Source organism: Condylura cristata, unplaced genomic scaffold (genome assembly GCF_000260355.1).
Source record: "Condylura cristata isolate star-nosed mole 26May11 unplaced genomic scaffold, ConCri1.0 scaffold00014, whole genome shotgun sequence".
NCBI lineage: Eukaryota > Metazoa > Chordata > Mammalia > Eulipotyphla > Talpidae > Condylura > Condylura cristata.
Genome location: NW_004567115.1, coordinates 28,407,916 through 28,423,074, shown reverse-complemented (window position 1 = coordinate 28,423,074; position 15,159 = coordinate 28,407,916). Strand labels below are relative to the sequence as shown.

Sequence of the window (15,159 nt, the reverse complement as noted above, 5' to 3'; positions counted from 1 at the left end):
TCAGGCTCTAGTTTAAAAGAGCTAATCCTTAAATATTAGAATTGTCTTTATTCTTATTTATAAGCAAGAAGGTATGTAATCATGTACAACACTTAACCTTGTTTATATACTCTAAGTAACCTCCTATATAACTAAATAACATTAACTAAGTAACATTATGGTTTAATGTACTAAAATTCCTAAGAAATATAAAAAATTTCAATTCAGGTTCTTGTCAGAAATCCCATTATGGAGGAAAATTAGTTTTGCTTCCTCCATTTTATTACTTTCTGTAACAGTGGAGAGAGTTGCGGAATAAAAGACTATCGTAAGAGGATACAAAAGTCTAGATCTTACACATACTTCAGTTATTCAAGTAACTGATTAAAAAAATGAACATATTCTGTTTGCTATTGTTTTATTCTTGAACAGAATTTCTGTAGGATATGAAAAAAAATTACTGAAAAAAAGCAAACTATTTTCCTTTCCAACTACCAGTAGTCATTTATTACAAAGTATCCAATATCTACAGTCATTGGATTGGTTTTATACAAACCTATGATATTTCCCAATGCCCACACTGCTTGCTCGCAGACATTTTGATGGGGTGAATGGAGAAGTCTCAGAAAGAGTGGCACAGCATCTAAGGATGAGAATGTAAATTTTACTGTTAATATGCCAATTTTACAACTCATTTAGGTAAGGTTAAATATACTGTATTTGAAATCAAAACTCGATCTTGCTCTTTCTGCTTAAACCTCAAAAGAAAGAAGCCTATCAAAATGTTGTCATTAGGTGATTTTCATTAGAATAACAATAATGGAAAATTTCTGCCTAGGAGACTAAGTACCATCAAAGTGATAATTTTATGAAATAGGCAAATGTCAAGTTAAACTGGTAAAACTTTATTCACAATTAAACCTGGACTTAATTCCAGTTTTAATATTAGTTCCTCATAGGTTAAGTATTAACGTCAAGGTTCAAGAAAATAGTTCGATTTTTGAATACAGAAATAAAAATCAAAAATAAAATGAGTCTTTACACAGGACCTTGTAGCACAGGAGACTTTATGAACCAGAAAGTGATTCTGTAGCACAGGAGACTTTATGAACCAGAAAGTGATTCTGTTGCTTAACAACAAGAATAGGAAACAGAGTAAGGAGTAATAATACTAAAATACTATGTACGTTAACACTTTTTTTCTCTTTCAAAACCATGTAGAAATTAGTGCTTATTTAACTAGCTTAGACAACTAAACTGCTTATACACTTTTAGAGGATTTTATGAAGTACTTTCCTTAAAATTCTCAATTTCTTTGGTAGAAGAACCAAACAATATTCATGGAAATGATATACTCAGGTTATTATTTCCAGCAATAATTTCCTATTTATAGTTTTTGGAAGGTTAAAGAAATCAGTCCTATTTTAATAACAATGGCAAAAATTTCAAGCAATAATAGGACTACTTTACAAAAAATTTGCTAAAACTATGATGGAAATCACATGAGGCAGGACAGCAATGGGGGAAAATCAACTTTATTTCTATGATGGCCTGTAAAGTGTAGCTATAATAATATAATCTGCTAATATATTTAAGTAATCTCAGATTTAAAAAGGAATCAAAGAATCACTGGAAACAGAAAATGTCAATTAACAGAACAAAATGACTCAAGTAACAAACTTAAGTTGGTCCATGTCAAATACCCTATGGGTTAGTGGATAGCCATTATTTTATAATATAGTTTTTTTTTTTTTTAAGAAAATCACTTTTTTAAACTAACTTAAAAAAAAATCACAATTTTGTCTGTAAATAATCAACTTACTGGACTGAACTACTGCTTGTGTTTGTTCAGAGGTTCCAGATGCAATGTTTGTCAAAGCCCATGCAGCTTCAAACTGTAAAGAAGGACTACAAAAAACAAGTAATTTTAAAAGTAGGTATTTTTACATTGGCCCAAATATCTAACCACCAGTCCTCTTCTCCAGCATTTTAAAAGTAATTATTTTGTTTCAAAAGGTATGCATTCAACCCATTCGAAAACTTCTACTGACTGAAATAGTTATTTGGTATTAAAAACATACCTCTCCTCAGGTGTTTTTTATATATATAAATTTATTTTGTTTTTTTACATCATTGTTCATTTTTATACAATACTAGATTTCTCCCTTTAGTAATCTCCATAATTCTTCCAGTATCATAGGAACTGTGAACCATCAAAAGGTATTTTTATTTTTATTAAGAAGTCTTTAAGATACCTGGACACTACTACCCAAGTAGCTTTCTCAGTTACCTATGTGGCAAACTACTTTTGTCACTCAATTCCTTATTGGTCTTTACCTTTATCTTTTGATATAAACACACCTTGCATTGTTTTCCACTTTGGCTTTTCAACTCCATTTTATAGGCTATTTTGTTCTTAAAGACTGAACTACTAGAAAAATCTTGACTTCTATAAATGATACATCCCAAATTATGGTTTTTTTTAGATGTACTTACTTGTCATCTCTTTCAAGACAATGAACTAAAATAGGCAATATTCCAGATTTTATTAAGTCATCAATTGGTGGGTTTCGATCACTGGACAAAAGCTTCCTAGAAGAGACATAGGTATTATATAACCCATGTGAAAATGACTTACTAAATACAAATTCTTATTTGATTCAGAGTACCATAAATCTGAGTATCTGGCACCATGACTCTCACTAAAAGTTACTTTAAAAATAATATATAATGCTATCTTTTCTTTATTATGAAAACATTAATTTATAAATTTAATTATTAATAATTAGAAAAAAGGTAAGTATGAACCACTTTACTAGTACAGTAATATTATTCCTTCAATGAAGCTCCAAATATGACTTACAAAAAAACAACTAAATGTTTTGTAGTGTTACCTTTGCACTTAATTTGAGGTCAGAGAAAAAAGTGAGCAGACTCCTTCAACATGGCTTTTACCTTGCTAAGAAAGGAATTAAGATGTCACCAAAATATCCCAAAATATCTTAGGTAACAACAAAGTCAAAGGGGGAAAAAGCAAATAGGTGGCTGATAACTAGTATTCTTCTTTTCCCATCAAATCAAAGGTCATAAAAGCTCAAAAACATTCTCATCTCAACAACTAAAGTGAATTGGTACAAGCACAGCAATATGTAGAAAAATAGCCAGCTACTGAGATAAACAAGACAGACACAATTTTACTCTCATTGATTTTAAAAGGTAAAACAATTGTGAATGCCCTATTTACACATGTTGGAGGCAGGCTGTAGGTAGGCTATAGCCTCAGTGAGGACTAACACAAATCTTCACCCATTTAAAACCCTTGCATTAAAGACAATGTTCAGCTTAATCAAATCATTTCCCAGTATAAACCACACAGTGGCTCCTTATTTACTCCTATCGCTGTAGAACTACTTGAGCAAGTTCTAAACCATCCTACAAGTTGACTGTAACATAACTAATTCTAACTGAAGAACAAACAGATCAGTTGTCTATTCCAGCATTTCAATCACATTTCTAAGCCTTTCGTACCTTATATTTCCATTTAGAATGCCCACTTTCTATCCTTAAACCTCCTCATCCACACTGCAGAATACCCTCTCTTTAAGTCTACTTAAACTCTTATCTAATCAAAGCCCATTTCAAGTTATATGTTTTTATAAGACTCTCTTTAAATTCCAAGAATATTTATATAGCATACTTTTACATGCTCAAGAGTTAAATAAAAAATACCTTATAAAAAGGACTATCACCATTTCTACAATTTTGCCTTCTAAATTAGGTTTGAAACTTAGCAAAATTGTATCACATGCTTTTCCACAGCGTTTTCTATGACACATGGCACAATTCTTAGCGCACAAAGTAGGAAATAACCCAGAATTGAGTCTTTCTTAATAGCGAAAATTTACCACTTCATTTAGAAAATTACCCCCCAAAGTACATAATGGCATATAAATATATAAAATATGAAATTACATACTCAGCTTGGTTTTACTGTCTTGATTTGTGCTAAGGTGCCAGCAGCTTTACCCAAACTGCTTTTGGAATACAAATGTTAACAACATAAAGGCTCTGATTTAGTACTGTGAAAACAGGTTTGCTCTTGCAAAAACCTCTCCTCCTCCAAGGATCTTTGGATCACCTATGGATCCATATACTATATACTGAAAACTCTTCCTCAGGAGTCTAATTATGCTGCACAAATCAAGTGACAAGAGCTGCTCCAAAGCTATCAAATATTCAAATCTGACAATGATAAAATTTATCAACTTCTTAATCATTACAGATTAAATATACAGGGTCCTCCCTGGTGGCACAATGGGTTAAAGCAAAGCACTGTGAAGCTATCATCAGCCATTGCCGCACAAGTTTGGTTCCTGGCCAGGGTGGTGACTCACACGGTGTGACAGGCCTCTACTGACCCACCTGCTTGCTCCCCTCAGCAGTGTATTTCAGTACATCTGCCTGTTCTGCTCCCCACTCTGTCTCTGGTGGGGACAGAGACATCTCATCCCCCGCACCTCTGGCCTCTCATCCCCCGCACCTCTGGCCTCTACCCCAGTTTTTGTATGCATAAATAAATAAATAAAGCTGGGCCCTCCTTGGTGGTACAATGGGTTAAGTGCAACACTGTGAAGCTAGCAGCAGCCGCTTCAGTGGGAAATTGAAGCTCTGCCCAGGATGACACTCACATGGCGCCGCAGATCTCTCCTGTTCCCCTCAGCAGTGTACTATGTCAATTTGCCTGTTCTGCTTCCCACTTTGTCTCTAATGAATCCTCTCACCACCCTTTGTTCCTCTGGCCTGTACCCCAAGTTTTACATGCATAAATAAATCTTTAGAACAAATGGTATAAATAACTAAAGTAAAAATAAATACGTAAGTTTGGAAAAGTTCAACACATATAAAGGGATCTATGCACTGGACAAGAGATTGATGGATTGAAATCTTTTTCACTTTGGAATTCTGTAACTAGGATAAATTTCTTGCTTTAGCTGTCTCTTTCCTACTTATAATCACATCATAGGGTATTATTCTTACATGCATAAACAAATCAAAGTGGGCCTCCCTGGCAGTGCAAGGCTTAAGTCTCAGTACTATGTAGCTACCAGCAGTCACTGTTGTGTATGTTTGATCCCCAGCCAGGGCGGTAACCAACATGGCAAGGCAGACCTCTCTTATCTCACTCGCTGTTAATACACTCAGCAGTATATTTCAGTTCATCTGCCTGTTCTGCTCCCTATTCTGTTTCTGGTGAATCCTCTCACACCTCACACCTCTGGCCTGTTGCATGCATAAACAAACAAATAAGCCAAAAAACAAAACAAAACAAAAAACCAAAGCAAACCACTATATTGTACTATGATATAATCATGTCTTTCCCAGTTATTACCACAAAGGCCTTAAAGTTTTTTCTGCTTCATCCCCTAAAATGAGTTTTTAGGTTTTATAACAGAAACATGCAAAATAACTTAGTATTCCTATCTGAAAAGAGACTGGGAATCTTTGTAATTATAAATCTTAATGTTTACTGGCCTGCATATGGCTGAAGAAAACTTGTGACTTGACTTATTGTTTGCCTAGTATGCAACTATGAAAAAAATTAGTTACATGGGCAGGACCTAAGAAATCTAATTTTCTATAAAATTAAACATTGGGGCCCTCCCTGGTGGCGCAGCAGGTTAAAGCACAGCAGTAAGAAGCTAAAGCCACTTTAGCATGAGTTTGACTCCCGCCTGTCCTGGACGTGATCCACATGGTGTGGCAGACCTCTGCTGACCCACCCACTGTTCCCCTCAGCAATGTACATCGTCAGTGGGCCTGTTTTACTCCCCACTCTGTCTCTGGTGAATCCTCTCACTACCTCTGCATCTCTGGCCTGTATCCCAGTCCTGTATGCATAAATAAATAAATCTTAAAAAAAAAATTAAACATTGATCTGTAAAAGATAAAGCTTTATAAATAATGTTTTCTATTTGTCTATGGTAGCAACATGTCACATCAGCTTTTCCCCAGCATCTGTATGTATTATGTATACTAATATTTCAAAGTATTTGAGTGTTTAGGAAACTGCTCTCAATTTTATTATCTAAGTCAGAGAATAATGTTTTAAGTAAATTTAGTTAGTCTGTGACTGTTCATTGTTTTTCATCAAACTCAGGTAGGTGTAACATAACTACCATATAGTGAAACAAAAAACAGAACCCTTAGTCTATGTTATTACATTTAAATAGATCTAAATTTAACTTACCTAGCAGCTTGAACTGCACTTAATTGAATTCCTTGGTTATCACTTGAAGCATTCTATTAAAAAAACAAAAATGCAGACATATAGTAATTAGTTACTAAGTCCAAAAAATAACAAGAGGTGGGGAGGAGTGTGTGTGGGTGCACTCAACTTACTTGAACAATTGCTTCTAGAGAGGTATTTTGCTGTGAAAAAAGTTAAAGAAAAAATTAACTTTAAAAGACCTTAAAATTATTTATATAAAACCTTTCACTGATAATTTTAAGTTACCAAAATAACAAAACTTACCACTCTATAATCACCATCTATATCAGAATCTTCACAGATATCTTCATGTGGTACATTCCTTCTCTTTAAGAGATGCTCATCTCTTTTATTCTAAAAAAAAAATAAAAAAAAAGGAAGAAAAAAACAATAGTAAAAGAACTTCCATCAAATAAAAAGAACAAAATACCTTACAAAAAGGCCAGGCAGTTTTGTATCTACAAACTGAAATAATAAGTACCCTTTAGAAGTACAACTAGCATTAACCAAAATGTGAATTAAATAAATATGGTATTAACTGGAGCTCCAAATACTACACAGAACAAATTAAAACATAAAAAATCTGATTATAAAGGTAGCGTTTAATTCAAGCCAGGACCAGAATACGTATTTATTTAACAGTACTAAACCATTTTATATATCATCAGGGAGCTTCTCTTTATCACCTAATAACAAAGTCAAAGCAATGGCTGGACAATTCAAAATCAGACAAAAATCAGCAATGTCTCATAAAACTCAAGTGCTACCTGAATTTCATTTACAGTGTTTAGGACAAATAAATTATTAGGACAAATAAATACATATGTCCACACACAAACATACACACACAAATATATTTCCAACTACAACTTACTACGAGAAAAGCTGGTAAAACTGTTAAGTAACGTGTTCTTTTTAAGGCATAACTACTACCGTCAAACAATTAACAATTTAGTATAACTGTATGCCTAGTGACCTATACTTAAATAATTAAAAATCTCTTAACTTGTCCATGTCTATTTTTTTGGATACTGAGCAATTTGTATCATGCCAACTTCAATAACTTGTTAAACTATAATCAAAATCAGTTTTCAAAAAAATAATTATAACAAATTTAAAAACAAAATTAACAGGCAACTATACAACAGATACTATGCAGGGGAGGGATGAGTACAAGGGACAATGGTGATGGTGCATGGGGAAATTGGTGGTGGTAACTGTACGGGGACTATACCTAAGAAGGGAAAGCATGCACTGTACAAGAGGAAGAATTAGGTAAAATATATATAAAAATCTTTAAAAATCAGTTTTCAAAGAAAAAATACTAAGCACTCATTTAATATACATTCAATATTTCTATATATGCTGTTATGTTAGTTATGCCAGAAGGTACCCAACATTAATCAACTTACCTTCCTTAATTCAACCACAACTTCATTTCGTTGTCTTCTCATAGTCTACAAGAAATTAAAGAGAAATATTTAAAAAAATTATCTCAAAGTTAATCACAAAGATAAGCAAAGAATGTATACATACAAAGTATAAAGACAGACTGCCAAAGATGTGTAAGATGACTGACAGTAAAATTTTTTCTTCAAAATCCACTTAGAATATAAAGCCCAAGGGGTCTTCCCTAGTGGTGCAACGGGATAAAGTGCAGCACTATGAAGCTATCCACAGCCATTGTACATTGATCCTAGGGGGGTGACTCACATGACACGGCAGACCTCTCCGACCCTATAATGCTCCCCCTTAGCAGTGTACTTTGTCAATCTGCCTGTTCTGTTCTCTCTGTCTCTGGTGATTCCTCTCACTCCCACACCCCTGGCCTGTACCCCATGTCTTATATACATAAATAAATCTTAAAAAAAAAAAAAAAAGAAAAAAAATCTTGAAAAAAAAAGTCCAAAAGAAATTAATTATTCAAAGAAAACATTTTGATGTATACTCACTAAACTTTTCTTCTAGTTATATAGATGTTATATAGATGTATATTAAGTCATAATTTACTCACAGTAAAGGTCATATTATTTAAATGATTTTCTACCTTCGTTTTGCATTTATAATCTCAAATACTGAATAGTTCTGAAATTATCAACAGATCCAGTTTTCAACCATACTGCTTACTGGCTTTCTCATGCCTAAGTTCCCTCAATCTATAAAATGAATACAGTGAAAATAGCAATTTCATGGATTACTAAATTTAAATAGGTTAATATATGTAAAGTGCACCCGACAGTATGTCAGCTATTACCATCTTTACCTCTGCTATTTCCTCTGCCTTCACATCTGCAGGGCTTGCACTCATCATCTTTGAGTCTTTAAAATATCACCCCCATGGGGAGATATTCCTTTTCCTAACCACCCAGCAAACTCTCCATCTGGATACCTTTTATCCCATTTCTCAGCATTAGTTTCCTCCATACCTATTATCACATTCTATTATATATAATTTTATTTTCTTTTTGTCTCCCACCTCTATAAGTCCTTTATATAAGAAAGGCCTCCCTAGTGGCACAGGGGTTAAAGACACAGCACTATGAAGCTATCACCAGGCACTGCAGCACAAGTTCTATCTCCAGCCAACCAGGGAGCACGGTCTACAATGCTCTCCAGTCAGTAGTGTATTTTAATAGATATGCCTGTTCTACTCCCTACTCTATCTCTGGTGAATCCTCTAACTCCGACACCTTTGAGCTACAGCCCTTTTCTTATATGAATACACACACACACACACACACACATACACACACACACTAAAAAAGGAATAACAAAGAGTATTACTCCTCCTCAAAATGCATTGACTAATCTCATATATGCAGAAATCTTTACTTCAATTTTGGACGTATTTATATTAAGTGAAGTTTTGGCAATCATTTAAGTTTTGGTACAGATATAAATTTCAAAAACATCAAGACTCGATTTAAGACATACTAATTAATTAGATAGGCTGCAAAAATGGATTAAAAATTATCAACCAATTATTACTATAAAGAATTTCAACATTATCACTTTATCCCGACAGTCTTAGAAGGTTAAGAAGAAACATTTCTTTCTTTTACAAAGAGGGAAACCAAAGCTTAGGGAAATTAAATTAGCTGGCCAAGGTCCCACAGCTAACAGTGAGTCAGAATTATTCAGACAATATTACACATAGCCAATTAACCACTAAGCCACACTGTCCCCTAATTTTAAAAGTCAAATAGAGCTCAAATCAATGTTAGAAACTATGGTAAATTCAAACCAAAAGTACTATTATCAATAATAAAGTGGCTTTGCACATGAAACAATAAGCGCTAATAACACTAACAAAATTAAGTCCTATGTATCAGAGAAAATGAAATCCACAAAAAGTTCTATTTAAAAGGCAGACTTCTTAGGGACAGAGATATATTTCTAGTCTAAGGAATATGCTTTTTAGTAACTACTCCACATGAGGTAGCAGGATTAAGGAATATTGGACTTAGATTACTATCTTTTAAATAAAGCAAACCAATAAAATTCCTATTTATTGCATATCTGCATAAATACCTTATATCAAGTTTTTCCCCATTACACCACATTTTATAAAACTGGATTTTCTGATAATATGGAACTATTAATATAGGACTTATTAAACCAATTTAACCGTACAGTTGCAACATAAACCTAGGGGTACTAAACCCATAGAAACTAAAATGAGATTTTAAAATTTCTGTCAGAGCAAGAAAGTAAGAATTTTCTTCTCTTGAGAAAAAAGTTGTCAGTTTCAAGTAAAGATAAGATTGAATTGATTAGTACAATGACATCCTATGCACCAGGATGGCAGTATTTAACCATGATTTGTAAAAAGCAAATGCCCTAAAAGTCATATTAGATATTTTCAAGTCATAACTCCACCTCGAATCAAGAAGGCTTTTATTTTTCTGAGGTCCCATGAAAGGGGCATATTAGGTTACTTCTCCAAGTCTTTCCTTATCTTAAAAAGCAGGGTTTTTATATATTACTTGCATAAGTAATAGCAGTAAATTCACATGACTTACTCTGATGCAGTAAGCTGTCAATTAGAATTCCAAAAGGCTGCCAAACTGGCCAAAGGCTTATTTTTAGGCCAATGAGCTATCTAAAAGGACAAAGGCTATAAATGGGGGTTGGGAGATGAGGGGTGTCAGGAGAAGAAAGGGGACTGAGTTTAAGGCAGAGTTCAGACAGATCACCCAGATTTTTTTGTGTATCTTTGTTTGCAATAGTTAAAAATTTCTAAATCAGGCAAAGGGGGGACAAAAAAAATTATCAAAAAGTTCAAACAAGAAAATCTTACAGGACACCGAATGCTATTTCTATCTAAAAGGAATACAATTATTTTATTTAACAAATAATTACTATGTGTCCATCACTATGTGTGGTTCTAGAGATTCAATATTGTTTGTTCTGATAGGATGTAGGGCTTAGCACTTTCTTTTCAATTAATGACTATTAAATTTCTAATCAGTGATCACTTAATTTATGCTAATTTCAATGTGTATGTTTACTAATATAACTTTAATTTATGATTGTAACAATAATATATTTTTATGAAATTTGAATGTCTTAAAATTTCTTGAGTAAAAAGTTAGGGTTTAGATTAGTAAGGATTCAATCTCACTAGAGAAAAATATTTAAAGAAAAATTTTTTTGAAGTTAGTCATACAAAGGATAGGGGATATAATAGATTTTATTGCATCTAGACTATCATTCTTACCCTAGCTAGATATGTTAATACTCAGGTAACAGTAAAACAAATAGAAATCAAAAAAACTTAATCAGGTATGATATTTTCTGTGCAAAGTGGTAATGGATGTAACAGCTCTGAAAATTTACTAAAAATTACTGGGTTGTACATTTAAATTGGGTGTTTTATTCAAGAAATTGTCTATTTCAATAAAGCAATTTTTAAAAAGTTACATATACCAGTCATACACATCGTCCCCCACAACAGGATTACTACTATATTACTTTTTAGAACCAGAAGGAAAGCATTTATTCAATAACTCAAGTATTTATTAGTCATCTATTTGTCAAGCACCAGAAATACAAAAATGAACTGGACAGAGAATTTCTATGGTCTTAAGGAGGTGCTAACCTTATGACAGAGAAATATAATTTAATAAAGTAGTAGTAAGGTCTAACAATTAGTAAGCACTGGGTACCAAACATCCTCCTAAATATGTTACTTGATTTTTTTTCTTTTAATAAATGTACTATGTTGTATACTTGTTCTTGTACACTGAAAGTAATTAGCATGAAAAATAAGCCAGATCTTCAAGCTCCAATGGAAATTCATATAGATAGGCATTCCAGGTAGAAAAGAGTATATACAAAAAGAGACAACTAAGCAAAGATCTGTTAAAGAACATCAGAAGCCAGGAAATGGAAGGAAAGCTAGAAGTCATTAATGGTTAATTTACACATTTCAGAGAAAACTAAGTTACTGGTATTTTCAATCCAAATAATCATCACAACTTAAACATACACAATAGTTGTTTAGCCTAGTTAATATGGCAAGCCATCAGTTAGAACAGACATTTGTACAAGTCTGTTTTCTATTTCTCCCTCCTCTCATTTACGCTTACAAATCTCTCCAGTAGCAGCCATCATAGTTTACTCAAGCCTCTGCCAAATAGTATGTAAGTTGACAAATTGCTTGTGATTAACAAATAAATTCCAAGTTCACATTTATGACAATGAAATGGAAGTTTTCAGTGCTTAATGTTAAATGCTCATTCATACTGTAGATTTACTTGATGAGATACTGTCTTTTAATAGAAGTAGCAAAATTCTAATTAGTTCTAACAGTGAAGAAGAGTCTTAGTGAGTCAAGTTCTTATTTCTAACCAGTAAAGAGTAAGGTAGGTATTGTAAGTTAAAAGGAATTCCAAATTAAATTCAGAGTGTGAGACCATATTTAACTTTGGGACAGATAATTTGGGCAGTTTTTTTTTTTTTAAAGATTTATTTATTTGTGCATACAGAACTGGGGTACAGGCCAGAGGTGCAGGGGTGGTGAGAGGCTTCACCAGAGACAGAGTGGGGAGCAGAACAGGCAGATCGAGGCAGTACACTGTTAAGGGGAGCAGCAGGCAGGTTAGGAGAGGTCTGCCATGGCATGTGGTCACCTCCTGGGTGGGGATCAAACTCATGCTGAAGTGGCTTTAGTTTCTTAGCACTGTGCTATAACGGGCTGTGCCACCAGGGAGGGCCAATTTGAGCAGTTTTAAGAAATAATTCTAATGTTAAGACCATACTTTAAATGCACCACATTTGCATTATAAGCACTAAAACTTAATTAGTATATAATTTTTTTAAATCACAAAAATTAAAAATAAACTTTTAAAAGCTGCTAACTCCAAGATAATGGGTTACAATATTATCCTTTGTATACTTAAAATTCAAACAATAGCAAAATAAAATAAATTCGAAAGTCATAAATATTTGTTTAGAAAATAAAATGGGGGGCTCTCCCTAGTGGCGCAAAGGGTTAAAGCACCACATTATGAAGCTCTCCAAAGCCACTGCAGCATGAGTTTGATCCCCTACCAGGAAGGTCACCCACATGGCGTGACAGACCTCTCCTGACCAGCGTGCCCGCTGCTCCTCTCAGCAATGTAGTTCAGTCGATCTGTCTGTTCTGTTCCCCACTCTGTCTCTGGTGAATCCTCTCACCCACCACACCTCTGCTTTGTACACCAGTTCTGAAAGCATAAATAAATAAATCTTTAAAAATAAAATCAGACAGGAAAATGTTGATTTTCCAGACTTTCTACATTCACCCATGTTATGAGAGAACCATCTGAGATGAACAAACACAGTCACTTATATTTCTTCCCAGCATGAGTTAATTAACAATGTGGCCCCCAGGAAAAGGGGATGTTCCAGGTTCCCTGTCCCACTGAAAAAGACGGTAGAGCTGAGGAGAAAAGAGAGGAATCTGGAGAGGAGACTGAAGAGGAAGGAAGCAGGATGGAAAGCCCTGAAGGTGACCTGAGGGAGACACATGCGAAGAAATCTGTGAAGAAAATGTGCTTGCTTCTTCTTGGGCTTGGGCTGGTTGAAACGGATGTGGGTGAGGAGGGGGACTATGGCAGTGTTTATCTTAATTTTGATTTTGTTTGTTTCCTCCCAAACTTGTCTGGCCATTTATGACCCTTTATCGTGAGTCCCTGCCAGAAGGTACTTTAGGCTTGTGGTAGGCTTTCAGGCCTTGTTTTGGTTCAGACCCTTTTGGGTAGACTTTTACCCACGAAGGGAGGGGTAACTTTGGGTGTTTATTTAGAAACTATATTCTTTTGTCTTTTCTGTATTGCACACTCATTGTATTAAAGTTCCTTCCCATTAAAAGTTTTATAGTCTTGATGTAGCAGATGGCAGAACCAATTTCATGCAGGTAGGTTTGGGAGCTCAAGAGTGCCCTTCTCTCCCTGATCTGTAACATTACTATCACATAGTTATACCAACTTTACAGTCCCAGCTCTACTGAAAATTATATACTAGCCTTATATGTGGCAAGTAACACAATTAGGGGCATGAATTTCCTCATCTGTAGTAGTGAGGGGATTTAACAGAATTCTAAGAGCTTTTAACCACACCCCTAAAATTGTATAAAATTTATTAACTTCAAAAAAATACACCACAAAATATTTAACTGCTATGCTAAGAATCAAAATTGTAAACAATGAAGAGTTATTTTGTGGTTTTGGTATATAGTTGCTCAGTGTTAACCTACCTTGAGCTAACTTTAGTTTATGCTGCAATGAAAATAAGAGATGGAAATTATTTAACTTTTAATAGTTAATACTGGTAGTGAAGGTAATTATCAAATAAATAATACTATGTGAGTGTGGTGGTGAGGAGCAGGAAGTATTTAGAAGGGAAAAAAGTAAGAAATGAGCACAAAAGAAAAAAAAATCAAGGAAATGAGCACAGATTTGGTGAAGCACATGTTAACTCCTATATGTAACATAAATAGGAAGCAATGCAAAAGTAAATTTTTGGAATCACATACTGAAAGTGATGAAGGACTTATAAAGATCTGTTTCAATAAATACACAGAAGTTTTATATGAGCAGAAGGGAAGGTACACATTCTCTTGAATTAATGTATAAGGGAGTGAGCAAATGCTAGCAAGAATAATCACTTCTCTGCAAATATTTTGAGTACTTCACTTTTAGAATTAAAACTTCAGGAACTGACTGAATGATAGATTGAACAAAAACCCAAATACACAGAAAGACACTGAGAAAAATTGAGGAGGACAAAAATGAGAGTCAACCAAATTAGTAAGTCAACAGAAGCCAAAGTGCTAAAGAAATCTGATTTTTCTTGTTTATCTGGTATATTCTCGGAAGAACCAAAATTATTTTTTCCCATTTACAAAGCAGTATGATTCCTTTTATATATTTAAAAAATATATATTTATTTATTTATGCATATAAGGACTAGGATACAGGCCAGAGGTGCAGGGATTGAAAGAATTCACCAGAAACAGAGTGGGAAACAGAACAGACATATCTACTGAAATAACACTGCTGAGGTGAACAGTGCAGGTGAGAGAGGAGAGTCTGCCATGCTGTGTTGGTCACCTCCATGGCGGAATTAAACTTGTGCTGCAATGACTGCAGACATCTTCATAGTACTGTGCTTTAACTCTCTGCACCACCAGGGAGAGCAACTAAGGAATGATTTTCTTATATGAACCTAATTCAAATTCATAGTTTTCTTATGGAAAAATTTTACACAAATATCACGATTCTGTAACCAGAAGGAACAGAAATTATTACAACAATCTCGTTTCATAGACAAGATAACTGAGATCTAGTAACTTCCCCAAGAATAACAAGATAGATTACTTGGCGCCAGTCCAATGTCCTCTATACCGTATCTCTCTCTTTTCATCT

At 34.1% G+C, this 15,159-nt stretch overlaps 1 protein-coding gene across 1 annotated transcript in view; it reads right to left on the bottom strand.

Annotated features, from left to right (window-relative positions):
• Positions 1 to 15,159, bottom strand: part of KPNA4 (karyopherin alpha 4 (importin alpha 3)) — a 48,220-nt gene that overhangs the window by 14,981 nt on the left and 18,080 nt on the right. Inside the window, exons 2-8 of the mRNA XM_004682297.2 lie at positions 7,660 to 7,704; positions 6,512 to 6,601; positions 6,379 to 6,408; positions 6,227 to 6,279; positions 2,476 to 2,571; positions 1,802 to 1,887; positions 536 to 622 (exon numbers count right to left, since the gene is read on the bottom strand). Coding sequence (XP_004682354.1) covers positions 536 to 622; positions 1,802 to 1,887; positions 2,476 to 2,571; positions 6,227 to 6,279; positions 6,379 to 6,408; positions 6,512 to 6,601; positions 7,660 to 7,704 — 487 coding nt within the window. The remainder of the gene's footprint in view (positions 1 to 535; positions 623 to 1,801; positions 1,888 to 2,475; positions 2,572 to 6,226; positions 6,280 to 6,378; positions 6,409 to 6,511; positions 6,602 to 7,659; positions 7,705 to 15,159) is intronic.